Genomic DNA, 26,815 nt, shown 5'->3' on the forward strand with positions numbered 1-26,815 from the left:
CCCGGGCTGGCTCCGCTTCAGCTCCGAAGGCTTCGGCGTTGGTTCTCCGTACTGCGCAATTCGCCCCCCACGGAGGTCTCAGGTCTCGAGATGAACCGAGTGAGTCTGGCCGTAGCGGACTCGAGGAAGAACTGAATAGGTAATATGTCTTGCTTGCTAATCTTGGCCCTTCTTTCGCCCTACGAGTAGCCTTGTCACACCACTTATGACAAGCCAGAAGTCGCGCAATTGTTGGCGGGGGAGGGGTCCAATTTAGACATCTATAGTACTTACGGATAGGTCACCTGGCAATTGGATTGTGTCAGTGGAGGCTCGTGCATGAGGTGGGATCTAAATGTGATATAATATCTCAGCTTCACCCTCTTTCTTTTCCCAACCTACTCACACAATTGAACAAACATACCACTACTATTCAACAATTACAAACAATTACAAACAAAAACACACAACAACCTATGCCATACATTCTACCTGAAAACCATACTTACCTCCCATCCCCATACAAACTGCGGAACCAACCCATCATGGCTCCCTCAGTCTACATCCTCCTCCAGCGCGACACAGAGTCCAACGTCACAGTCACCTCTGTATTCCTCGATCTTCAAGACGCCAACGCTGCTCTACTCCACGCAGCACAAGAAGCTGGCGTTGACCCTGCTAGCGCCAAGCCCGCAGACGGAGACGCCAAGGACTCACTCACCAAGGCACCGCTGCGATGGGAGGCAGCCGATGGCACAACGGCTTGGGTTGAGCGACACAGCGTGAACAACAGAAAGGTTCAGGCGCCGGGTGCTGAGAAGCCCGGGCTCAAGAGGAATGATAGTCGGTTGTACATCAACGACGACGATGATATCATTGAGGTTGCGGACCATGATGGACACTACGATTAAGGGAAAAAGATACTGGATACTATGCGATTAATGTGGAGGAGTTGGTCGGCATCTTACGGGACGGGATATAAAACGAGGGGGATATGGGGGAGGCCATTGGTCGCGATCATGGCCAGCGAATAAACATGCTATACAGCGTGGGATAAATCGATTTTAGCCGCATTTAAATAGCGATGCTCTATCAATATTGGAAACAATTTCTATCCAACTTCTCTTTCTGTAACCTTCTATATGTGAAATCTAATGCGACTGCGAAACAAATACAACATTTACAGCTTCGCCTTGGGAGCGCTCATCATGGTCTCGGCAACGATTCTTCGCTGGATCTTGCCAGTTGCGGTCTTGGGCATGATCTCGGTGAAGTAGATCTAGGTCACTGTCAGCACTTCCACTCCCTACTTCTTAAGCATATTGCAAGGAAAACAAACTCACCTTCTTGGGCACCTTGAACTTGGCAGATCGCTCAGCTACCCAAGCCTTGAGCTCCTCGGCGGTCAGTTTCTCGCCGTTCTTGAGAACAACAGCAACACCGATATCCTGACCATAGACCTCGTCAGGAATAGCAAAGCTGACAGCCTCACCAATCTTAGGGTGACGGGTCAAGGCGTTGTCCAGCTCAATAGGACTGATCTTCTCACCGCCCTTGTTGATAAGCTCCTTGATACGGCCGGTGATGATGATGTATCCGTCCTCATCCTTCTTGCCCTGATCGCCCGTTCGGAAGAAACCGTTCTTGTGGTAGGAAGAGGCATTGGCGGAAGGGTTGTTGAGGTATCCTTTGGTGACGTTCTCACCAATGATGCAAATCTCACCCTCAGAGCCTTGGGAAACCTCCTCGCCCTGCTCATTGAGAATCCTCACCTCGACGCCCTGACCAATACCAACAGTTCCGGCCTTTCTCTTGGCGGGAGGGAGAGGGTTGGATGTCATCTGATGAGCAGCCTCAGTCATGGCATAAGCCTCGAGAACGGGGGCGTTGTAGGTCTCCTCAAGTTGCTGGAAGACGGTGGGTGAGAGAGGGCTGGAGCATGATCGGATGAAGCGGATTTCGGGCTTGGGGCTGGGAGGAGGGCTCTTGAGAAGAATCTGGTGGATCGTAGGAACGGCAGTGTACCAGTTGGCCTTGTGGGTGTTGAAGTCGGTCCAGAACTCGGAAGCGGAGAACTTGGTGGGAACGATCATAGAGCCACCGGTGAAGAGAGGAGCGAGGAGACCGCATAGAAGGCCGTGGACGTGGAACAGAGGCATGACCAGCATGGTTCGGTCCTTGGGTGTGAGTTGGTATGTGTTCTTGATGTTGTCTATGGCAGAGTTAGTAAACGAAGTGAAATGGGGTGTAGTATAGCATACTCATGGTTCGGGTCAGGTTGCGATGAGTGAGAGGGACCTGTTCATGTGAGTATAAGATGTCAATGAGAATCACAAGTAAATCTACTCACCACCTTGGGTCGCGAGGTAGTGCCGCTGTCAATTTGTTAGTTCTGAGCTTATCATGGCTATCATAAGAACTTACCTGGTGTGAAGGATAAGAGCAACATCATCAGGCTCAGCTGTGAGAACCTTCTCCTTCTGCCCCTTGAGAAGACCATAGTCCTTGACATCGAGCGCAACCTCGCCCTTGGCAGCATCCCAATAACACTCAGCAACAGCAGCGTTGAACTTCTTAGCAGCCTTCACACTGGCCGCACCAGCAGCCCAAGCTCCCTTGGGAACAAGCACGATAGCGCTCTTGACATCTTCGATGTAGAACTCAAACTCATCCTGCTTATAAGCTGGGTTGAGAGGGGCCGCGATACCGCGCTGCCACGAAGCAGCGAGGAAAGAGACGATGAACTCGTACGAGTTGACGAGCGCGATAGAAACAGGCGCGGCTTTTGTGATGCCGAGATCAGCGAGCTTGCGCTGGAAGGCGGACACGTCGGCCTCGAGGTTGGAGTAGCTGATGGTGAGGGCCTTGGGCTTGGATGGCACGATAATGGCCTCTGCGAGCGGATTGCTCTTGTCAATGGCTGTTTGGAGTGTGAGCGCCATGGTGATTAGGTAGTTAGTTAAGTGAGAGAGATTGAGGTTTTGGTCTTGGCAGGGGTATCGCTGATAAGAAGAAGAGGCAGCAACTGGAAAGGACAACAACTGATGATGAACAAGTAGAGTTGAGAGAACGGTTTTAGATAGTAGCAACGGTCTGATAGTTTTAGTTTCGCATAGGGGAATTTTAGGAATAGTTTACATGACGTGCTACTACTCAACTGTTACTGCTGGGCCATGTCCCGGGGGTCGTTCGGCTTCCATCCGAGCCGACCACCCGCCGAACTATGTCCACTGCCAAGTGGATTATCAGCCAGTTTTACGCGTCTCTCTTTTCTTGGTTTTGGGTCCTGAAGGTCAGTGTTGCCTTGGAGATGTATCGGCGGAATATTCTGAAGCAGATTGTCATAGAGGACCGTGTATCATCGTAGCCCCTGAGTCTGATTACTTCTTGGCTGCTAGGCATTAATCTTGCGACGTCGAAGCTGTCAGACGAGCACACTCCGTACTGGTAACAGTTAGTTAGCATATCTAGCATGAAGATATCTTGTTTGCAGTCCGTTGCATTGATGTAAATGAGAAATGGTGATGCCCGATTCGACCCCTGACATACCCATCATGACACATTTTCTAGAACAAAGTCAAGAGTCAAGACGTCAAACTGTCTGTACCTACATGAATGCGACTCTGACAAAGGTTGATGCGGCTCAGACCGGAAATCGGCAAAGTCTTCCCAAGCCTAAATTGAAAAGGATCTCGAGCTTGCTCCAACAGTCGGGCTCTCCATCAATTCCTCGCTGGGGCGTATGATGGGGGCGCCCCCAATATTTCTTCATTGGCGGGGTTTTAGGCTCTCAATGCTGTAGATTAGTGACACTAGAGCCTAAACTGACCACCTGCAGGGTTGAACGGGCATGCTCTTTCGGCTGCCCACGCGGCGCGGTGCGGCGGCGCCTTCTTCCTTCTTCGTTAGTCTAGTTCTACTCTTCAATTGAAAGCTACCTTCCATTTAGTTACCTTATACTGTATCCTCATAAGCTGCGCCTCATCTTCCCCCGCTATCGTTGGCTGTCATTGTCCGTTATAACCTCACTTTTACAAATAACTTTCAATTCCAAACTTATTTCCATAGCTGAGGCTGTTTTCTCTTGATACATCCTCAGCCTCGAATCTGCGATCTCGTACATGTCTCCGTCTCATCCGCGCCGACCGATTACCCCTCGCTCCTGAGATCGATTTGAATACACACGTTGCCCATCATGGCTGAGGTGGACGCGATGCCCACCTTTGGCTCAGAGCTCAAGGTTGGTTGCCTACTTGGCTGAATATAGCCTGCCATTGATAGTGCATCGTTTTGGCCTCCTTTTTGTCTTGCGCCTGCATTGGAAGCTCCTTTTGCATGCTCTCTCAGCATTCGCATGGCTAACAGAAAGCGTCCTAGGATGGCTTCAAACCCGCGAACGCATGGCTCGGCCACGGCATCGCCTGGCTTGAAGACATTCAGCAATTCTACCGCGAGCGCGCAGCCATCGAGAAGGAATATAGCGCAAAGCTTACAGCACTTGCCAAGAAGTACTTTGACAAGAAGAACAAAAAGACGGCTCAGCTCAGTGTAGGAGACACTCCTGCCATGACGCCCGGCTCGCTCGAAAGGTACGAACGTAATATCTCATGAGTTGGCATGAAAGCACATGCTGATCACTGTGCGACCACTACAGTGCTTCTTTGACCACATGGACAACCCAGCTTACGACGCTCGAATCCCGCGCCAACGAACATGACCGATACGCCAACAATCTAATTTCTCAGGTTGCCGAGCCGCTCAAGTTCTTTGGCGGCCGTTTTGAAGAATTGCGCAAACGACACTCCGATTACGCCACCAAGCTCGAGCAGGAGCGCGATGCTTCATATGCCTCGCTCGCCAAGACAAAGGGTAAATACGACACAGTCTGCCAAGAGGTCGAGTCTAAGCGTAAGAAGACCGAGTCGCATTATGACAAGGCCAAGGCTCAGAATGCCTACACACAACAGCTATTCGAGATGAACAACGCCAAGAACACCTATATCATCGCAATCAATGTTACCAATAAGCAGAAGGAGAAATACTACCACGAATATGTCCCCGAGGTTATGGATAGTCTGCAGGATCTTAGCGAGTTTCGAACGACCAAGCTGAACAGTCTCTGGACTGTTGCGACAAACCTCGAGTCTGACATGCTGCAACAAAGCAACGGCATGGTCCAGCACCAAGGCACCGAGATTCTGAGGAACTTGCCCCATCTCGACTCCATGATGTACATCCAACACAATATGGGAGCTTTTAACGAACCACCCGACAAGCATTTCGAGGCCAGTCCGGTTTGGCACGATGATGGCACCATGGTGGTTGATGAGACTGCAAAGGTCTTTTTGCGCAACGTATTGGGCAAGTCCAAGTCGCAACTGGGAGAACTACGGAGGGAGGTTGATAAGAAGCGACGAGAGGTTGAAAGTCTCAAACAACTCAAGCAACGAGTAAGGGAAGGAAAAGAGAAGAAGGACGAGGTGGAAGTTGTTCGCATACTCTTCTCAATGCAGGAAGATCTGCATTCTATTGACCGTCAAAGACTGACGGCCGAAGTCGAAACATCAACGATCACATCTGTGGTGGGTGATGTGACGTTGGGTGCGAAGAACCACAACTTCAAGAGTCAAACGTTCAAGATACCCACGAATTGTGATTTGTGTGGAGAGAGAATCTGGGGACTGAGCGCAAAAGGCTTCGACTGTCGAGACTGTGGCTACACATGCCATAGCAAGTGTGAGATGAAGGTGCCTCCCGACTGTCCTGGCGAACAGTCCAAGGATGAGCGCAAGAAGCTCAAGGCCGAACGCCAGGATGCCGCGAATAAGCTACTCAAGCCCAGTGCCACGATGACATCGGTACATTCTAATGCTTCAGATGGACCCGAACTCACCCGTTCCAATACCATGACGTCTCTAAGCTCTCACTCAGCACGCCCATCTCTATCGGGATCCATATCTGGGCAGCTCAGCCCATCAGAGGAAACACCGCCAGACGCAGGGCGGCCAAGCTTGTCTTCGGCCAAGTCATCTGGCACTATGCGCAAGAACAGAATCATGGCGCCTCCGCCAGCAGCTTACATCACAGGGTCCGGTGGAGGCGAGACAAATGGTGGCGCAAAGGAGGAGAAGAAGGGCAAGATGCTGTATGCATTCGAAGCTAGTGGCGAGGGTGAACTTACAGTGCAAGATGGTCGAGATGTGGTACTGCTGGAACCTGACGGTAAGTCTGAACCCCCGATACCTTAATGACGATATCTAATTGAATTATAGACGGCTCTGGCTGGGTCAAGGTCCGCGCAGGCTACAAGGAAGGCCTCGTTCCATCATCATATGTCGAATTCACCACCGTTACTACTCCGGCTGCTCCCGCTCCCGCAGCCCGACCATCATCTACTTATTCCACGTCAACAACATCCTCCCTAGCACCATCAACCAAGAAGAAGGGTCCCGCAGTAGCGCCTAAGCGAGGCGCAAAGAAGCTCCGCTACGTAGAAGCGCTATACGAATACACGGCACAGGCTGAGTCGGAGCACTCCATGGCCGAAGGCGAACGTTTTGTCCTTGTGCAGGATGACCCGGGCGATGGCTGGGTCGAGGTCGAGAAGGCGGGCGTCACGGGAAGTGTGCCTGCGAGTTACGTGCAGGCCGTCTAGGGAACGAGCAGGGGTTGCAGGTGCGGGTTTTGTCGGCGCACAATGAAGTCGCCCTGAAAGAAGTTCCAACTTTACCTTGTACCCATTTGGTTTCTCAGCATGAAACCGGGTTCGAATGTATATATGAAGAGGGCAAAACGGAGCTACATGATTGGGATTCTGTTTCAAACTTCTCCCCAGAGTAAGGAGGAGACAAGACAAGACAGGAGCTGTGTATATTTTGGGTTAGGGATGCATTCATGGGGTATAGGTACATGGTGCATGAACTCGAGGTTCAAAATGGAAGACATGCTGAGCCGCATCGCATCGGTATGAGCTTACGAAGCAATTTGTGGTGTCTTTGCCACTCTACCGAAGTTTCCGGACATTAAGAGTCATAGCATCACAAGCACACAAGAAAGTCCATAAGGAGAGTTATAGGACGAGGAGCTTGGTTTAAACATGAGAACTCTAATAGCACTCATATGAGAAGAAAAGGGATGCGTATAGCATCCATCTAATAGTATATTACAGGGGTATTACAGATAAAAAAGCTCAACCGTCCGACAACTTTGATTCATTTCTCATGCATACTGCTTGGTATACGTCCCGTTTCATAACCCCTAATCCATCCGCCATTCTTTCATTTATCATGTAAACTGTGCGTGTGCATTGTATTTGTGTATCAAACAGGAGGGGGATATCATTTCTTTCAGTTCCAGTACCTTGGAATAAACGCCGTGCCAAAAGAAAATCGAGAGTAAAAGTGTAAAGAGTCATGCCAGGACTCATGGACTACTTGATGTGAAAACATGAGCCCCATGCATAAAGCCGAACGCCGAGTGGAGTGTATATATGTTAAGTGAAAGAAGATGGAGCTGTCGAGGAAATGAACTTCCCGAGAATGTCAGAACTTTGCCTGGTCCACACCGCTTGTGATGATGCTCATCAGACCTTGTCCTGCTTATGGTCCACTGAAGCTGGGGACTGTCAAAGGCAAGATTGAATCCTAGATCATCTGCGCAGTGGGAGCTCCCAGGGGATGTCCGAGACCTTCACGCAGAGCGTCTTGCAACTCGGCGATCTGGGCCATCATAGACAGAGAATGTTGGGAGTTTTGGTTCATCTCAGCCCTCAGCTTCTCATTCTCCTCCTTCAGGCGTTTGACTTCTTCTCTGAGTTCGGTCAGTTCCTCAGTGGCCTGTTCGCTGGAGTGGCGTTTGCGCTTCATGCCCGTCTTTTCGCTGTCGTTATCCCCGGGTGATTGAACGATTTCGGTAGGAGTAGACCCATCAGGATTGGTATGAACCCGGCGTAGGTGCTCATTCAGGTTCTCTTGTCTTGAGAATCCCTTGCCGGTGTGTCGCTTACAGTTGGGATGAGGACAATTGACCGTGTTCTTGGGTCCTCCATGCTTGCCATGAACCTCTCGTTCATGCCGAAGCAAACCGCCAGAGTATGTGAAACCGGGGAGATTTTCGCATCCCTCAGCAGGGCATCGGTACGGTCGTTCATGCTTGTCCATGTGCTTGCTGCAAAACAGTTAGCAAATTGTTACAAGTGCAAAATTTGGGTAGGAACGTACTTCCATTCGCATTTGCGCGAAAATACTCGGACTTCTTCCTTACAGTCATCCAAGGTACAGTGAAACTTGCCGTCAGCACCCTTGACCGCATCTCTCTCGGGCTTTGGAATGGACTTCACTCGAGAAGACAAGGGAGGAGGAGATTCGATACTCGGGGAAAGATCTTTGTCGTCGGGTAGAGGGTCGAGTGATGGTGCTTGCAAAGCATCCTCGATCGGGGACGGAAACGAGTGGGGTCCTAGGTCGAGTCGCGTTGCTTCCTGGACAGCAGCAGCATCCTCTGGCATCATCCCTCTATCATCTCCAAGAACGCCTGTGGTATCCGGAAGCATGGACGCCTCGGTCGTGTAATGACTGAGTTGCTCGGCGACATCACTGTCTGTAAATCTTTGATCCGCACCATGATCGTGGTCGTCGCCGATGGGAGGATAGCTCCCATCATGAATAAAGTTACGAGGCTCGAATGCGACACTCATGGTGCCTGTGGGTGACTGATATTGCTTTGCGACAATTGGGAGGCGACGCAAGAATCGCGGTCGCAAGAGTTTGTAATCGAGAGGCGCGTGAATTAAAAGCGGTGTTTGTGGTCGGGGGGCGGGAGTGCGCTTTATAGAGGATCGTGGGCGGAATTTGGTGTTGTAGTAGAGGAGGCGTAATTGTAAATCACTATGCCGATGACTGCTCGCTCGGTTCGGCTTGGTTATGATGAATGAAGCTTGAAGGTTGGAGGCCTGAAAATTCTGGTATGAAAAAGCGGAAGGCAACGGGTAGAACAAGGTGGAGCAGAATCTAGGATTAGTCAGAGACGACACGTGACATCGCGTGTGCGTGGCTCAGCAAAAGCAAGTATTGTGGCGCCGACAGATCCGAATTGTTGGGTGAAAGTTTGTTGCGAACACGACTTTATTAGTATTTGACTGTTACTCCAGGCAGACAATGGGTAACGATGACTCGATACGGCAGGTCCCATAATAAGCAAAGTCCTTGGACTTATGCGGAAGCGTTAAAAATCGTGACTCACGCGCCGTGCCTCTTTTGGTGGCGTCGCATAATGGAGGCGTGGGGAAGTGCAAGGCTACGACGACGACTAACAGCACGCAAGTAGACTTCCTTGTGTGCCCGCCCATTAATCGTAGTCGTTGCCTTTTCTGATCTTCGCTCGAAGATAGTAGAGTTAGGCATGAGGCTGTGCGGGCCGCGTTATGGATCCTTTGCAGATGCATTCCGATAGGATCTCGTGATCTTGTTCACAGTCTCTGGATTTTAAGCCAACTTTGCTTATTGGAGGATCCGTATCATCTGCCAGGATTCTCCAAGTTCAAGGCCGTGACGTGCACTGAGAAGTGACTTGTCCGACCCTGGCTCTTAGGACTCAATAGGCGTCAGGCTGCTACCGTTCAAATCGCTAACGGCCCAGTGAAGGATCTCTGTTTCCGAATAGTGTGCACTTACTGGGCGTGAGATAATCAGATAAATCAAGGCAGTTTCCAAAAATGGATGAAGCATACGATGACTGGTCGGCCTCGTCCAAATTGGTCTCCCATAGGTACCTGACTCATCGTGCCAGGTTGGTGTTGGTCCTTTGGTTGTGAGGCCTCACAACCTTAGTTTCCAGGTGGCAACAGTTGAACATAAAGTGGGCAGCTTTATCCAACAGGAACAATATCGAAAGGGATGAATGTATCAACGCCTAGACCACCGAGTCTTGGGCGGGACATGTCGCGGCTTGCTAGATTGATGGTCCAAATCAATGCTAGTTTGCGACAGGCTTGCGACTACCAACGTATCGCAGACTTTGGCGTGGAGTTGTTGCGTATGTATCAGAGCACCAGCATGTGGGTGGCACAAGCAGATGACGCTGGTGGTGACGACGATAATCCCAAGTGAGGCATTGGCGAGACTACCGAAGATCGATAAGATCGCTAAGGATGAGAGGGTCAGTTCGTAACGAGTAAGGAGTAGGGATCCTGTCGATTCAATAGCATTTGAGTCGCAGATAGTCCCTGGTGGTGACGATTTTGGGTGTTGAGAGAGGGGAAATTGAAATTGGGTGAGAATTTGGAGATTCGGGCGCCTTGTGGTTTAGATAGATTAGGGGACGGGACGGGAAGGAGCGATCTGAGTTCTAAGGCATTTGTGCATTTGCACCAGAAATATGAGGTTGAACCTCAGGTTGAACTATTCAACGACGGGATGGGATGCGACCTGACAAGGGCCAGGCCTAAAGCAGCTAATACTGGGCTTGCGAGGGTGAACCATGACCATGAGCCACACGAATTATGCGTATCGTTATTGGTTTATTACGACGATCAGAGCCGATCTCAAGAACCTCGTTAGAGCTTATCAATTGAAGAAATAAAAGGTCGTATTTGAAGGTTCCTTTTAACCTTAACCCTTGGGCAATGCTTCAACATCATCGTCTCTGCCCACAGAACAGTTCGAGGGATTGAGGCCCAAGCGGATGGAATGACATCAGTACCTTATGGATAACAGCAAAATATCATGTCGGACATTTGTCTTCCGTCTTATGCTTGTGTTACTGAACCTGAAGCATTCCCCGCTCTCGATCCTCAGACCCAAAAGAGACAATTGGTTCGACAATGCGATAGCTAACGCCTCCAGATGAAGTGGCTTTCGGCAAATGTCTTTGTTCACGGTGCTCCAACAGTTTGCTGTGTTACGATGTGAAAGCCTTCATCTGTGCATTTCCTCCATTTGCTAACCCCAGATGATTATTGACCCAAGTCTTACGCCTCAATCTGTGAACAATACTCCTGGCATAAGCCACCAGAGTTCACGGCGTTGGTTCAATTAACACACAGGTCTATAAAGAAGACGGTATTTCTCCCTCTTACCCTCCATACCATACACACAATTCAATACTCTGTCAAACAGTCCATCATCACTAAACGCCATGTCTATCGGAAAACTCACTACTTGTCTCTGGTTTGAGGACCAAGGAGAAGAGGCAGCAAAACACTACGTCTCAATCTTTGCCCCTGATTCCAAGATCAACACCATCCAACGTTACACTCCGGCCGGTCAAGACCAACACGGCCAGGAACCCGGAAGGGTCATGGTTGTCGAATTTGAGCTCCGAGGTCGTTCCTTTGTCGCTCTCAATGGCGGTCCGGCGAAATGGAAATTCAGTGAAGCTATTTCCCTCATGATCGACTGCAAGGATCAGGCTGAAGTTGATCACTACTGGGGGAAGCTCAGCGAAGGTGGTGATGAGGCCCGCCAACAGTGTGGATGGTTGGCCGACAAGTTTGGAGTTGCTTGGCAAGTCGTGCCTTCAGCGCTCAAAGAGATGATGGGATCCGAGGATAAAGCTGCAGCTGGAAGAGCGACTGCAGCTATGATGGAGATGAAGAAGTTTGATATTGCTGAGTTGGAGAAGGCGTATAAGGGCTAATGTACGCAAGGTGAAGCTGCCAGTAGGCGATTTGATGTAAGCTAATCCTAGCTGTGGTGTCTATCATAGTATCCTTTATAGGACGATGCTATTATTTGGAGATTCTTAAGATTGAGCCTATGGTCGAACTAGGCTGTCTTCGTTACAAGAGTCGTTAAACCCTGGCTGCAGGCACTTTGCCTTTCCCCCAGACACCAGACCAGCGGCCGCAAAGCCGAGAGTACTCCGGACTGCACCGAGCGTTTCTAGAATACCAGACACTGCCTTTAAGCCGAGGATAGGCTAGTAAAGATCACCCTGTCGTTTTATACAAGTTTGAATGATTATTGCTGTTCCGATCGTCGGTGTTGGACTCGGTAGATTGCCGAATAAGCTCTTATACGGCGGTAGTACCGAGGCGGCTCTTACCGGGGCCATGTCGCATCCGGAGCTTTGGAGCTCTATGCCTACAATTATTGGGATACAGTTCTTATCTCTGGAATAATCACCTTTCCTCTGGTGTCTATAGGTCACCAATCACTCGATAATATAACACTGTCCGTGTCTCTTCATATCCACGTCCGAGGTGACTAAAAACCAGCCGACCACGTTGGCAGAGTCTACGGCGGACAAACAAGACAAGAAGGGTTGGGTCAAGGGTTGATAATTAGCTCTAGGTAGCCGCATTTAGTGGGCTATAGCTACCCCAACTTGCAAAAGCTATCACCCAAGAGTCAATCTGCATCGGTTTTAGCGGCCTAGATCGGCTCACAAACCACGGGTCTTATCCAATGATAGATTCGGACCCTCAACTTTTTTTCTTTCATTAAATAAATCCCCTCCACCCTCTTTCTGTTCCTTCTTCCCCTCAACATCAGTTTCTTCTTCATCCTTACTTTGGTTTTCACTACCAAAACCCTCTCGACTGGCATTGCCTCTCTTCCTATCCAAATCTGCTGTCGTCACTTGCAGTATCTGAATCAGGTCAGACTTATAGCACGCTCCTCCATTGCTTTCAAGTCTCGTACTTCCAATGGCAGAGTCAGCTCATAGCTCGCTCGCCAGTGGTGGCCAGCATGATGACCCCGCGTCCAAGCCTCATCTTGCTTCTACTGGGCTTGAGAATCAGGAAGAGGGAAATGCCCGAGAGGGTGATTATGATGTTGAGACGGTAGAGCGTATCTACAGGTTTGTGACTAATCTCTTCTCAAATCGATATATACTTATAATATGAATTGTAGAAAGATCGATCGTCGTATCATTCCTGGTAAGTTTGCTTTGTACCACCTGTGAAACCATTCACTCATCATGTTGCAGCTTTCTGGGTCCTATACTTCCTCTGCTCAGCCATCAGGTCCAACATTGGTATTGCTCAAACCATGAACAAGGACAAGGGACACGATCTCATGACTGTCCTTGGAATGACTCCAAAGGATGTCTCAACTGCTCTGGCCCTCTTCTACGTTGCATATGTCATCTTTGACTGTCCTTCCAACCTCATCATGAGCAAGCTGAGCCCTCGTCTTTGGATGGCACGTATTGTCTTTGCTACCAGTGTCATTGGAACTTGCTTCGCTGCTGTCAATGATCCTTGGAGTGTGAAGCTACTTCGATTCTTGCTTGGACTCGTCATTGCTGGCATGTGGCCTGGTATGGCTTTCTACCTCACCTTGTTCTACCCTCCTTCCCGTACCGGCCAGCGAATTGGCTACTACTTCACTGCGTCTCAAGTGTCTGCTGCCGTTGTTGGTCTCGTGTCTGCGGGATTTCAACTCATGGATGGAGAGAGGGGTATTGTGGGTTTCCGCTGGATGTTCATGGTCTATGGCCTTGTTGGTGTCGTTCTGAGCGTTATCCTCCTGTGGTGGCTCCCCGACCGCCCTCTTGCACCTGGCCAGACCCGACCCAAGACTGGTATCTTCAAGTGGCTCCCCGCTACCCCTGAGGTTCTCAAGGGCCAAGACGCAGTTATTCACTACCACGACCTTCGACGTGTTTATCACGCTCGACCCTGGAACTTTAGGGACTTAGGCCTTGTTCTGATCGACTGGCGTCTCTGGCCCCTGACTTTGATGTATTTCGGTGTTGTTGGCGTCGGTATTGGTACCCAGATGTATGGATCCGTCATCATCGCCTCTATCCGACCCGAGGCCAGCGGCGTCGAAGTGAGTCTTCTGTTTGCGCCGATCTGGATTATGGATCTCATCGCCATTCTCATTGTCACCCCTATCTCAGACCGCTTCCACCGATCTCGCCCGTACTTCTTCTCCGCTGCTGTGTGCATCCAGATTGCCGGTCTGCTTACAACCACTCTGGCAACTAGCAACGGCTGGGCTCGATATGGAGGTCTTCTTATGGTCGGTTTCGGTCTTGGTCCTACTGTCCCCATCTGCATGGCTTGGAGCTCTGAGATCTTCCAGAAGCGCCATGGCGAAGTCGGAGTTGCTGCCGCGACTGCGTTGGTCTCTGGTCTTGGTAATCTGGGTAGTGTCATGACAACTTATGCCCTCTACACTGGCTGGCCTGAGGACGCCGCCCCTGGCCCTCATCAATACCGCAAGAGCAACTACACCATGATCGGAATTCTGTGCATGAGCATTCTCAGCTCATTCGCGATGAAGGCTCTTCTCACATATTTCGGCAACCCAGCCAGCAGCAAGCTTCAGTCAGACTCGTCCAGTGAGTTTGAGGATGGTGCAGCCCGACGAGAGGGCCAGGAGCGCGGTTTCCGATCTCTTCCTTGGAAGAAGTCGAGCCGCATTTAAGTCTACGGAACTCCCTAGATTCGTCCACCTAAGCTGCATCTTCAACAATCGCCCTGGCTGACGTCTCTTAATTGAGCAACTGGCAGCAGCCCAACCTGCTGGTTCAGCTGCCTGTATCAACATGGCTATTCACTCATGACAAGCCTTGACGACATTCACTTCTCATCCTCATTCGTGTGGGATCAATCGTTACGCCTTAGGGTGTCGCCAAATTTTCGATCTGTTATACATGCCACTAATATGACGGCCTCGACTACGATTTATGCTTAGAGGACTCCCTGGTCTTGCGAACAGCTTGGTGACAATGCTTCAGCGCTATCACCCTGCTCCCCTCTTAAGTCCAGACTCTTCGAGTATTTACCCCATCGGACTATTTTGATCGTTTTACTTTGATGTTTACGCATTGTTTTGCTCTTTATTATGATACCCCATCAGCGTTTGTACACGCTGTCCTACGAGTTTCCCCATTTCCCTCGGCAGCGAAAGTGCTTCTACGCCATCGCTTTGCGGATAGTGTGTTGAACCAGAGCTCGCGGCGACAATGCTTGTTACGCTATCGTTTGGCGAGTTCTGTGGGCGTTTTGTGTTTCTTTTTAGGCGGGAAAGGTTGCATATGACTCTTTGATCTTGGCTACGGTGATGGTATATTATTTGATCTTTATCATCTAGTCTTGGTTAGCATATAATATGAACAAGATGTATGCTCTCGCGCTTTATCCAACCAATGCCTTTTGTGACTATTCAAAACTTGTATGGGGAAGGGGATATAGGGGAATACTGGTGAGACTATCATTAAACCTTTCTTCTATACGCTTATGGAAGCGAGCACATCCAGGCCACACATCACATTCATATACTCACTGGCAAAGATACATAATCTCAGGAAGTGATGTTTTCTATTCTCTAATCCGGGCGGTACATACATCGTGTTACACGCCCGCAGGCAATATCATAAGCACATGAAGATAACAAAAGGGACAAAAAGTTCAACTCCAAATCTCAATATTTCTCATTCCTCTGCGTACCATCATCCTCCCCTAGTCACAGAATTTCCAGTCACAGACGGAAGTGTGACCGCGGGAGGATGACAGTCGCCACCCTTTGAAAAGAACTCCTCCCCCAAAATATCCTACACTCTAAAACCCTTGTGCATTGTTTTTATCCCAAATTTGTCTGAAGTTGAATAGAAAAAAGGAAACTGTGGCCAAGCTGCGCTTGTTTACCAGAAGCCGAGCATGCGGCGGAATCGCTCAGGAGCGGGCACGTCGCTGTGAAGGCGGGCGGCCTCGACGGTCGCGGTCACGTAAACTGTCTCGGGCTCAGGGGCACGGGTAGTGGCCAGAGTGGTGGAGGCAGGGCAGGCTGTGACAACGGAAGTGATGACTTTGGCGGTCTCCTTGCCAGCACCACAGGGGACGGTGACGGTCTCGGTGACCTGGTTGGTAAGGGTGACAGTCTCGACGCCAACGGTCATGGTGTTGACACCAACGGTGACGTAGGAGGTGACTTGGTTGGTAACAGTCTTGGTGATGACAGTCTCACCAGCAGCAGGGACGGTAGTCTCCTGGTCGATGGCGCCCTCGGAAGTCTCGGCGGAAGTCTCAGCGGGAGGAACGACCACTGTAGTCTTCTCACCCTCGCCAGGAACGGTGACGACACCAGTGCCGGTAGGGACACCATTGGAGACAGTGATAGCAGTAGTGCTGATCTCGCCGTCAGACTTGGTCATGGTGATGATAACTACACCAGTGGAAGTAGCAGTGACAGTCTCGTCAGCCTCGGAGGTCTCAGCACCAAGGGCAGTAGAACCAACGGCCTCAGAGTCACCAGAGGTCTCAGCAGTAGCAGTGGTCTCAGCAGCCTCGGAGGTAGGGGCAACCTCAGCAGAGGACTCGACCTGGGTCTCGGGAGGGGTGACACCAGTGCCAGTGGGAACACCGTTGGTGAGAGTGATAGCAATGGTGCTAATCTCGCCATCGGACTTGGTCATGGTGACAACAGTGACAGCCTCAGAGCTCTCGACAGCGCCAGGGGCAGTCTCAGTGGCAGCCTCAGAAGTCTCAGCACCAAGAGCGGTAGAGCCAGCAGCCTCAGCATCGGAGGTTGTCTCAGCGGCGGCAGTCTCGGTGGTCTTGACAGCGCCAGTGGATGTAGGTCCCTCGATGACAGGGGTACCATCGGAGATGGCGCAAGACTCAGAGACAGTGAGGGTTCGGGTAGAGATGACAACATGGCCGCCAACACCGGGCTTGGTCTTGCCAGTGACCTCGGCGTCAGAGGGCAGAATAACGGAAGCGGTCTCAGTGGACTCCTTGGTGATGGGAGTAGGAGCCTTGGCAGTTGAGGAGGCATCGGCACGGCAAATCTCACGCTGCTTCTGGCAATCAGAGACCTCGAAGTTCTTTCCAGCATTCTCAGAGCAGTCCTTGAACTGCTTGTCACAAGCATCAGTGAGAGCCTCGCCGAGCTCAGGGAAGGTCTTCTCGTCAGAACCGGTACCGACAACGAAGTCACCCTTGTTGCCACGCTTGACGGGAGGGCAGGCGGCACCAATAACGACAGTGCGGTGGAAGATGGTAACTTCACGGATAACAACGATAACAGGCTTGTTCACCTTGCTGACAACAGCGCTGCTGGTAGCGGCCTCTGAAGAAACGGCACCGGGGAGTTCATCAGAGCCAGTGGTCTCAGCGCCAGCGGCAACAGTGGTGTTGGCGAAGGGTCCGGGCTGAGTGGAAACAGTGCTCTGTCCCTTACCAGTAGTGAGGATGATGGTGGTAGGAATAGGAGCCTCAGTCTCAGTGCTGGCGTCAGCCTCATTAGTGGCGGTGTTGGCAGTCTGAGTAGCGTTGTCGACATCAGTGGTCTCCTCCTCAACAGGAGCGGAGGTCTCGGCAGAGGTCTCGGCGGCGTCCTGGGTAGCTCCAGTAGTCTCAATAGCAGCAGAGGTGTCAAGGGTGGTCTCGCCAACAACTCCAGTGGCAGCAGTCTTGGTCTTACCACCAGCACACTTGGTGCAAGGGATGGTGATGGTTTGGTTGACGAAGCGAGTAGTACCACGGGTGATGAAAGAGGTAGGGACAACAGTGGTCACGTCAGCAGTCTGCTCAGTGATGGAACCGGAGTCAGTGGCCTCGGCAGTAGAAAGAGTCTCGGCCTCAGTAGTAGCAGCCTCGGAAACGGTCTCGCTGGAAGCCTCAGAGACAGCCTCAGAAGTACCAGCAGCTGCGGCATCACCAGAAGTAGTGGCATCAGCAGTGGAGAGAGCCTCGGACTCAGAGACGGTCTCAGAAACAGCCTCTGAAGTACCCTCAGCACCAGCGTCAGCGGTAGAAGCAGTGCACTTAGAGCAAGGGATGGTGACGGTCTCATCAACGAAGATAGTGGTGCCGTCTGTGATGTAAGAAGTAGGAATGACAGTTACTTCAGCAGTCTGGTCAGAAACACTGCCAGCATCGCTGGTGATGACAGTAGTGATAACCTCAGAAGTGACCTCGGCGTCGGCATCACCAGCAGTGGAGGCTGTGCATCGAGAGCAAGGAATTGTGACAGTCTCGTCGACGAAGATAGTGGTGCCGTCAGTGATGTAAGAGGTAGGAACAACGGTCACCTCAGGAACATCAGGCACCTCATAAGGGTTGCCAGCAGAAGTCTTGGGCTTCTGACGAGTAACAGTCCTGGTGAGTGTGACCTTCTCCTGGGCAATGACACCCTCAACGAGAGCCTGCAGGCTGACAGCCGCGATAAGAACGTTGCGCATGAACATGGTGAAGGAAGTAAATCGGAAAGTCGTAGATTGGTTTGATGTTTTGTTGATTTGGCAATGAGTGAAAATACTCTATCAAAGAGCAAAGTTGTTGTTAACTTGGGGAAAAGGCGGCCAAAGCACCTGTCAAAGGGAACGACTGAGAAAAGAAGCCCAAACCTGGGAACAAAACGGAAAGAGACTGAATGAGAGTTGAGTATGAAGAAGAGTTGGACTCCAAAGAAGCAGCGACAGCTTTGTCTTTAAGAAGGCATCTCGCCTGCCAGTATAGTATCAAAGACCTCAGCGTCAAACTCTGACGGGTGGCGGAGCAAACGGACATCCTTGACATCGATCGGGACTTAATTAAAGTGGTCTCAACATGAGACGTGATGGATATGGGCGCCCCCTCATGTGCCTTGATTCAGCGAGATTCTAGGATCAGTATAGACGAGACGTGGTTTGGAAGCAAGCAAGTGGATAACTGAGCATGGACAGACATTACCGTATTAGGCTCGAGGGCCTAGGACGAGTTGCCTTGTGGACTGGATGATAGATGCAGAATAGCATGGGCCCCAGATGCAAGGCTCGCGTCCTCAGCAGATAGTGGAGGGATTGACGGCCCCTGTCACCGTCCATCTGGTCATGATGAATTATCCGGGAGCCAATGGTAGCCAAGCCAAATAGTTCTCTCATGATGGGGACTTGTTGATGGTTCTGTCCGGTTGCCTCGGTTCTTTTGGAATCAGCAAGCGTTCACCGGTTGTTGATATACGGCCGACGGTATAACGGTGAAACTATACCCGCCAGATCCAAAAATAGGACGGGCCAGCACTTGCTGGTAAACAATATGGATGAGACGGCTCATGATGATTAGAGAGAAGAGCTAAGTTTGAAGTTGTTTATTCGGTCCAGTGCCGATCCTCCTAGTAATTTAATTTGCCGCTCAAACAGATTCGTTGTTTGTGATGTGACAATGTGATGAGATCCGGGTGAGGTGAGGTGAGGTGAGGTTACCGGAATAATTGTCAAGGCTAGGTTGCTCTAGAAAGGATCGTATGCAGGGATGCGATGCATGGGAATATGCATAAAGTGGAGGTTGCAAGGGGGCGGGGTTTTAACGTCGCACCAGACTCCGAGAGACATGGGGGAGACAAGGGTTTATCGTTTGCTTTTCCATGTATGACGGGAATATCAGAAATACGAGTAAACGGTGTATTACAGCACTAGGTATGGATTTGATCATGACAATTATCGATACTATTACTTTCGGATCTCGGTTCAGTTGCATCGTTGTTTTGACGATCTCAACCTGAACCACTTACAAGATACTCAGCCTCTTTCAACTTCTCTTCTCACACAAGACAATGCCAAGTAACAGATCGGACAGACCGTCCGCAAAGATTTCCTCTTCAGAGACCAAAGCCTTGGATGACAGGTGACGAGATTGGTGATGCTGAGAGAGGCCCTGGTCCAAGCGCTTCGTCTCTTACTGTAGATGAATCAAATCCAAGTTTCATGGCTCCCCAACCTTGCCTCACCCTTGTTTCAGAAACAGCTCCACGACCCGAATTGAGTTGTAGAGTTCATGCACTTTGTCTCTGTTTTCACACGAATGGCGCTCTTTCGTCCATGTATGTACACTCAAAACAAGCATAATCTCTTCCTGAAGATGCTGCAATTGTGCCTCACCCTTTTCCCTCCAAACAAACACAGCCCCCTGGGGGGCATGGTGTAGTAATAGGCATGTTCCGAGTGTTTGTATCAAAAGAGTGTTATTTTAGTAGCATGGCCAGTGTGTTTCCGTCAACAGGGATTATAACTAACTTTCTTGGACTGTAAATCTTCTGAGGCTCATACATAACGGCACACACAGTTACACGGATGGATGCACTTCTGTGATGAGATGACTTTTTCATATAAATTGATTCGAGCCCAGGATTGAATCAATGCATCAGCGCTACTCACCACGCTTGGATGCCCGTTTACCTTGCGAGAGCCACTCGTTGGATGCCGCTATGATACTGCACGGCCGGATCGCCGCATTTTTAATTTACGTAGCTGCAGCTTCTCATCCTGTTTGCTATTTCCCTGGATCGGCTTGTTTCTGTTTCATGAAACGGGATGGGGGTTCATGATCCTTCGTAATCAATATCAACATGATTTCTGCTCTTGACGCGGCTCGATATTGTTCGAATTACGGGAACTTGAGATTGTGACACCATTTGCTTTGGATGCGGATATCTCGGAAATTGCGTCACTATATGGGCCGCGTCTCAATGGAGTTTGTTTTGTTTGAATCCTACGTCCACCCATATTGAGTTTGATCTTTGAGTTGATGCTCTCAACAACCATCTATCAACACCTGACATCCCTGCTGTAGAGCCAGTATAGCTGTTGTTGGGAACGTCATCGTCGTCACCATCCTCGAAATTATCTATCTTAAGATACTCTCGAGTTTGCCTTTCAGCGACAGGGAATCCATCCTAGAGGAGGAAAGAAAACTTAGGATCTTGAACCTAAATGATAAAAAGATTTAGGTGGCTTGTGATAAATTTAGGATAGATTGAGGATACCTTTTACTAAGTTTATTTTAACATCTTATATCACGGTTCGATGTTTCCTTGCTCCCTGAGGCCATCCGCTACCCGAAACCATATGAATATGTTCTGTGTTACCATATCTGAGTCTTCATCTTCAGTGTAAATATCGTCGTAATCAATATCAGCAATCCCGCAACTCTCAGTTGTTGGGCTACACTTTAAGCGGAACGATGTCGCAGTTTCCGAGCCTTGTTTCCTCGTTGCTTTGTCCCCAGATATTCATGTAAATCCAAGATACACAAGACGGTGATCGCCTCCACAAAGTACATGCTCACGGATACCCAAGTTGGTATCAGTCCGCCTTGTGAGTACAAATGGGAGGAAGGCAACAATGGGATGGCTGGTAAAGGAACTTCCAGGGCTAGGGATAGTAACCGGCATTCGTCTGCAAGAGAAACTTGACCTTCCAGGCCTTAGAAGGCTGAGATTGGTTCTTGAACGAAAGACATATATGTGTTTATCTAGGCTGTTGCCTTGAGATCCATATCATATTAAGCTGCTTGAGCCCTCTTTAAACACTTATGTCGGGCACATGTTAAAAAGGCACCGGTCCAAAGGGCACCAATGTCCTGATCACGTCTGATGAGGGTTCGCAAAAGGGCATTGTCATCACTTGATTAGTTCAAAAATGCAAAGGAACATTGTAACTAGATACCACATATTTTGCACTCAATATCAGATTCGTAGAAGACGCTGCATATGATTGCTTTCAGCCCTCTCATGTTGCGGCTGAGGGTAAGGAGTTTGTCTATTTGAGACTCATCCATGAGATATGGCTTGCTGCAGCTGGATTCCCTTCCGCCTTTATCATACTACAAAACTGATCTTGATAACTCGATGGACCTGTCCAGTACTAGCTAGTCTTATAGACCACAGAAAATACAGGAGCGTGCCATTCGAGCCTTGAATAGTCGGGTCCCAGCTACCATCGTTTGATAGAACAGCACTCCACCTTTGAGCAGCATCCGCTTCAACTTCGCCAATATCAACCTCTATAGTAGAATTACCAGTACTCGAGAGTGTTCCGGAGTCCTGGTTAACGTTGTATGACCAAGACTGAGATAGTTGTGCCTCGTGGATCAACTCTGTCCACCGTGTTGAGGATGTACGCCCATGCCTGGATCAATATTGGCATATGGTCCTTCTCTCTACCGTCAACGTCCATTCGAGACTCTTTTAAGTTTCCGGGAATTATAGCCGCGTTTATTTGTGCCGGTTTGTCCCAGGCTACTAGAACTATTGCTCCCTGACCAAATGGCGGTACATGATTCGTATCGGTCGTGGCAGCCCAGATTGATCTTTCTCGAATTATGGCAACATTTGTAAAGACATCATCGACTTTGGTATCTTTAGGAAATATTGGGTGTTTTGGATATGCCCCTGGATGCTTGATAGACAGTCTCCAATAAGCTGGTCATTGTCGGACGCCAAATCTCGAATGTTGAGCCATGTGCCATATCTCCGTGCATACATGGCGCGAACAGCCTGCTCGCTGGGCCGTATTGCATCTTGCATTTCCCAGACTGTTTATCTTGGCAGAATTTTGCGGACTGCGGAGGTGTGATTTCATGGTTGTTATGTTGTTTGGCTGTGGATCATATAAAACTCCATTTCCAAGAGTCTGTTGGTTGAGGTCTATAATGACATCTTGGTAAGCATCTATCAAAGGACATTCGCAATTCCACGAGATTCTTGCTTTTGGGGGCGTATCTTGTAGCCAATTTAGAGACGGGATTTTCCATGTTTCTAACTTTTGATATCCAAAAGAGCGAAAACAACGTGACAAGGGTTGTGTGTTGCTAACAACAGGTAGAGAAATTGGCATACTTCCATTGCTCGGGGTATATGACACCGTAACCTTCCACTTACGCGTACAATGCAAAAGAAATAACTCAGACTGACAAAAGGATAACTCCCCTTTATTTCCGAATATCTCTGTGTCAAACAACTCCGCCCAACTATTTCTAATAGGTCTCTAAGTCATGATGGTATGGGGTAAGCTGCAAGAGAGATTAGATTGATAAGATGAGATTGTCATGGCCCCCGACACCGGAACGATCTAAACAGCCGTGTCGCAATTTTCTGCTCGCACATTGCAATGCAATCCAAGCTAGACCTGGGTATTTTTCTAGAATTCAGCGTTGTTGTACGTAACGAGATCATTGTTGGGAACTGGACCGTGAACCCCCTGCATGATTGGCATGATGCAAACAAGTGAAATCTTCTCGTCTCATGACGGGTAAAAAAAACAACGTGGGGTATCCTCGTGACATTGCACAAGTCCATAAAGAGGGAGTGGTATTTTTGTACTTTTTGTTTTGTTTATTCGGTGTAATAGTATTACATTGCAGCTCGAGCACGACATAGCCGTCACCGCCGGATTATACCATACGTGTCAGGTGCATGTATCCAATTGTTTTTGTACATGGATGTCTAAGTAAAAAGTTGACAGCACTAGATCCACTTGAGCTCTCGGGAACAAAGAGGGGCAGGCGAGACACGACGAGACTCGCTTCCATGATAGGTTTGAATCGGGTTCTGAACTCGAGGGTTATGCTATTCTTGGCAATTCTGACAAGCTTCAGGAATTGGTCCTGGACTTTACCGTAGATATACTAGTTTCTGGTTTTGGGGTCGTTATCTAACTTGATTCGAGTCTGGGTCGAGCTGTGGCTGGTATCAAGTGACTGACGCATCATCGACGAATCTCATTGATGCAATCGATCTCACTGCCACTATTCACTCACTCATTCGTTTGCTCACTCACTCGCTCACTCACATTCCATTCCATTTCCTCAATCTCACTCACGATATTCTACGCAGATCCACCGAGAACTACTCTGTTCTGCAGTTTCAATGGCTGCTTCTAAGCTCATATCATAACTCATTCTTCCTTTTACCTCCGTGATTCTTTCGTCCCGCTCCGTCTCCCCGCTTCATCAACTCCCGGCCGCCGTTGGTAACATTGATAACATAACATAACCCACTTCTTTTTCACTCATCATAGCCCCAGTTCCAGTTCCAATCATAGTTCCAGTTCATTCCCCTGCAGACATCATTAGTCCTATTCTGTAACTAAACATCGCCTTTCTCTTTTCATACCTACTCTCGATCTCTCTCCCTTCTTGCATACCTTTCTCTGCCGTGTCTAGCCCCGATCAGACAAAGTTCCGCATCCCGGGCCCTCCTCCGGCCTTCGACATCCGGTTCTATCATTCTCGGACCCCCCCTCTTACCGACTCGAGCCCCCCCTACCCATCCCATTCTATCCCCTATGCTTATCAGATCCTGGGGATCGTGGGCTCACACTGTACCTACTGTTTTTTCCATGTGCCAAGACGCAAGTCACTAGTAAAAGAAACAAAAGAAACACCCCCAAAAAAGCCATGGCGCGTTTTGTGGATTTGGAGGAGGACGAGGATGTTGGAGCGGGCCCTGGCGGCTTTACCGTTAACGATCCTCGTGCCGCTTCTGCACCTCATCATGAGGTCGTGCCGCCCATTCCGCCTCCTGGTCCTCTTCATCATGACGACCCCCAGCAGAGTGAGCTTTCTCAAAAAGATCAGCATCTTCATCTTCTCAGGAAGCTCCAATTGTTGTCTGCCAGCAGCCGGAATGGACCTTGGCCTCATTCATTGTATAACCCAGAGCCGCTAGGCACCATGGACTCTTCTACCTTTCAGGCGCCTATTACCAACGCCTTCCAGTGTTATCCGTGAGTGCGATCCCTTATTCAATCAATTTTCTGTCCAAATGCTTTGAGTGATTCGTGGCTGAAGCTGTTAACCTTCATCATGATATCTGCTGCTTCGTTGAATACCGAATTTGACATGTCATGACAACTCCCACTGACCCCCCAAACAGTGTCGTCGAAGCCATTGCAGCATCTATCGACCTTAATACACTCGACGCTCTTTCGCGTACCTGTCGACTCATCCATCATGGCCTTATTCAGTACCGTACTACTCTGATCAACTCTACCCTCCACTGCCAGAACGAAGAAGTCCCCGTTGATGGCTCCGAAACCTTTCGCTACCGCGCCCGCGCTGGTAATTGGTTCTACATGGAAGATGGGCGCAGTTACAATGGCAAATCAGGCGACTGCGCTCGCGACATGGTTGGCGAGTGCCGTCGATGCGGCGATGTGATATGCCGGGTATGTACAGCGATCTGCGAGCTGCCGAGTTTTGGCCCAATCGCGTGTTACTGACCATGAACTCTGCAGAACTGCGCCATCAAGCCACCGGCTTCCGTCGCCCTCAAGGAGAGGCATAGGAGACTCTGCAAACCTTGTGTTCACGCACCTATAGCCACTCTTATCAAGGCCCCTGTAGATTCAGATGTACCATTGTCATCTGAGTTGGTGTCGCGTGACGTTTGTAAGTGCGCCGACGAGGGCGTTTGGCTCTGCCAGCCATGTGGGCGAAGCATTCGTGCCGCAGATCATGACTACCAGCGGTATGTGTTTAATTTCCAAAGGAAGCTTACTCTCATACTGACCGATGGCTTAGTATATGGCGTTGGCGAAACCAATACGGTGAGGTTCTCGGCGGCCTTGGAACAGGCATAGGCGAGGGCGTTCGTGGCGTCGTGTGTGGCCGCGAAGCAGATTGCTGTGCCGCCAAAGAAGTCGAGCATCAGGTAGATTGCGACGCCGAGGACGCCCGGGACGGCAATGTGGCTCCGACTCCGGCCCCGCAACAAGCTCCGGTTGATGCACTCATCGACCAGCTCCGGCTTACACATGAGCGCACACCGTCACCGTCCCTCGGCCCTGGCTACCTTCGCCATGAGATCGAGGGCATTGGCGGTGTTGTGAAGCGCAAACGTGTTCGCATGGTGCGTGTCGGCCACTGTGTCCCTGAGTGGGATGATGAGCGCACCAGCGGTAGTCGTATCCTCGGCCGAGAGGTTAGAGGAGAACGTCGTTCGTGGTGCGGCTGGTGTAACCGTGTGATCCCTGGTGAAAAGGATCTCTTCAATGAGCCACCCTCTTCATCGTCTTCAAGCGCTGGAGGAAGCCGTCGCACATCGACGTCGACTACTAGATCGACTGAGATGAACTTGGATTGAAACAAAAGTTGCCCCGTATAGTTTTACTTGGTTGATTTTACGAATGTTCGTATATAGGTGTGTATCGACATCTTGGATAAGCTTTAATTGTTTACTATATGGGAACAAGGGGTACATATGGGACACAATTGGAGAATTGTTGGGCATTGAATGTCATAAACTCGTCGGCATACGCCACTCATGATACACGAGATAGGGAGACACGGGTAAAAATACAATAGTCTATTGTATTCAGGGAGTTTTTGGTATTTGGAAATTATACAGGTTTTACCCTATCGTTGGGCAAGAATCAACACTATTCGCATTTCACTTCATTCTCCATGACCATAAATAATCCTACATCAACTCAGGTAACTTTCCATGTTTGTACAAGTCTAATAGACTGTGCCACGCCGACACACCGAAGAATAAACTCCTTACAACTCGCCACGGTACAGCATATCTGTCCTCCTCTTGCGGTCCTCTCTTGCGGCGGTTCGAATAGCACCCCATCGTGATTCCCTCCTCTCCTGCTTGCGCTTAAGACCCTCAAGGTGCGACTTGGGTGCAGGAGCAGCCATCTTGACGAAAACAGGCGAGCAGCCAAACTTTTCAGCCAGTTTATTCACACTCCATGTAACGGGATCGTCTGCCCTTAGTCGCTTCATCTCCCTGATATCCTCAGCCTTGAGGTTGTATACAGGATTGCGGCGAGGATAGTCCATCTTTGGGGCAAGTTTGCCGGGTGCGATAGGTTCTAGAGGAGATCCTGGGGTATGCCGCATTCGTGTGAGAGCGGCACGGCGGGGGTCGCTATGTGGGAGGAAGATGAAAGGTGTGTGAAGAGGAGAGGCCTCGGAAGAAGGCGGGTTGTAGATGATAGAGTCGGAGGCCGGGAATGCTGCCTTTCGGTCTGGGAGAAAGGACTCATGAGGGGCAATCTTTAAAGACCGTTTTGTTCGGCTTGTTGTCTTGTGGCCACGGCAAGGAATGGTAGGAAGGGCAGCACGAGGGCTGAATAGCCTGGCGGCTGGTCGGACGAGGCTTCGAAACTCCAT

The 26,815-nt window shown here is 49.9% G+C and overlaps 9 protein-coding genes; 5 read left to right on the plus strand and 4 right to left on the minus strand.

Annotated features, from left to right (window-relative positions):
- Positions 1-524: 524 nt before the first annotated feature.
- On the plus strand, positions 525-890 carry FFUJ_07082 (uncharacterized protein; the record flags this gene model as incomplete). Its single annotated transcript, XM_023577294.1, has 1 exon — positions 525-890. One exon carries the CDS (start codon positions 525-527, stop codon positions 888-890), a length of 366 nt encoding a protein of 121 aa, XP_023430387.1.
- Positions 891-1,159: 269 nt separating this feature from the next.
- FFUJ_07083 (probable fatty acid transporter FAT2) lies at positions 1,160-2,921 on the minus strand (the record flags this gene model as incomplete). XM_023577296.1 has 5 exons in its annotated part: positions 1,160-1,258; positions 1,323-2,191; positions 2,241-2,277; positions 2,330-2,354; positions 2,404-2,921. The coding sequence occupies 5 exons, from the start codon at positions 2,919-2,921 to the stop codon at positions 1,160-1,162; spliced, it is 1,548 nt and encodes a 515-aa protein (XP_023430388.1).
- Positions 2,922-4,174: 1,253 nt separating this feature from the next.
- Positions 4,175-6,634, plus strand: FFUJ_07084 (related to BZZ1-Myo3/5p-Bee1p-Vrp1p actin assembly complex component; the record flags this gene model as incomplete). XM_023577297.1 has 4 exons in its annotated part: positions 4,175-4,219; positions 4,357-4,568; positions 4,634-6,201; positions 6,252-6,634. 4 exons carry the CDS (start codon positions 4,175-4,177, stop codon positions 6,632-6,634), a joined length of 2,208 nt encoding a protein of 735 aa, XP_023430389.1.
- Positions 6,635-7,622: 988 nt separating this feature from the next.
- On the minus strand, positions 7,623-8,674 carry FFUJ_07085 (uncharacterized protein; the record flags this gene model as incomplete). XM_023577298.1 has 2 exons in its annotated part: positions 7,623-8,145; positions 8,199-8,674. 2 exons carry the CDS (start codon positions 8,672-8,674, stop codon positions 7,623-7,625), a joined length of 999 nt encoding a protein of 332 aa, XP_023430390.1.
- Positions 8,675-11,112: 2,438 nt separating this feature from the next.
- Positions 11,113-11,613, plus strand: FFUJ_07086 (probable 3-demethylubiquinone-9 3-methyltransferase; the record flags this gene model as incomplete). Its single annotated transcript, XM_023577299.1, has 1 exon — positions 11,113-11,613. One exon carries the CDS (start codon positions 11,113-11,115, stop codon positions 11,611-11,613), a length of 501 nt encoding a protein of 166 aa, XP_023430391.1.
- Positions 11,614-12,625: 1,012 nt separating this feature from the next.
- Positions 12,626-14,357, plus strand: FFUJ_07087 (related to putative tartrate transporter; the record flags this gene model as incomplete). XM_023577300.1 has 3 exons in its annotated part: positions 12,626-12,780; positions 12,834-12,859; positions 12,910-14,357. 3 exons carry the CDS (start codon positions 12,626-12,628, stop codon positions 14,355-14,357), a joined length of 1,629 nt encoding a protein of 542 aa, XP_023430392.1.
- A 1,219-nt stretch (positions 14,358-15,576) lies between these two features.
- FFUJ_07088 (uncharacterized protein) lies at positions 15,577-18,123 on the minus strand (the record flags this gene model as incomplete). Its single annotated transcript, XM_023577301.1, has 1 exon — positions 15,577-18,123. The coding sequence occupies one exon, from the start codon at positions 18,121-18,123 to the stop codon at positions 15,577-15,579; it is 2,547 nt and encodes an 848-aa protein (XP_023430393.1).
- Positions 18,124-24,091: 5,968 nt separating this feature from the next.
- On the plus strand, positions 24,092-25,778 carry FFUJ_07089 (uncharacterized protein; the record flags this gene model as incomplete). XM_023577302.1 has 4 exons in its annotated part: positions 24,092-24,420; positions 24,570-24,861; positions 24,931-25,163; positions 25,217-25,778. 4 exons carry the CDS (start codon positions 24,092-24,094, stop codon positions 25,776-25,778), a joined length of 1,416 nt encoding a protein of 471 aa, XP_023430394.1.
- A 416-nt stretch (positions 25,779-26,194) lies between these two features.
- Positions 26,195-26,815, minus strand: FFUJ_07090 (related to ribosomal protein YmL20 precursor, mitochondrial; the record flags this gene model as incomplete). Its single annotated transcript, XM_023577303.1, has 1 exon — positions 26,195-26,815. The coding sequence occupies one exon, from the start codon at positions 26,813-26,815 to the stop codon at positions 26,195-26,197; it is 621 nt and encodes a 206-aa protein (XP_023430395.1).

Source organism: Fusarium fujikuroi, chromosome FFUJ_chr05 (genome assembly GCF_900079805.1).
Source record: "Fusarium fujikuroi IMI 58289 draft genome, chromosome FFUJ_chr05".
Taxonomy (NCBI): domain Eukaryota; kingdom Fungi; phylum Ascomycota; class Sordariomycetes; order Hypocreales; family Nectriaceae; genus Fusarium; species Fusarium fujikuroi.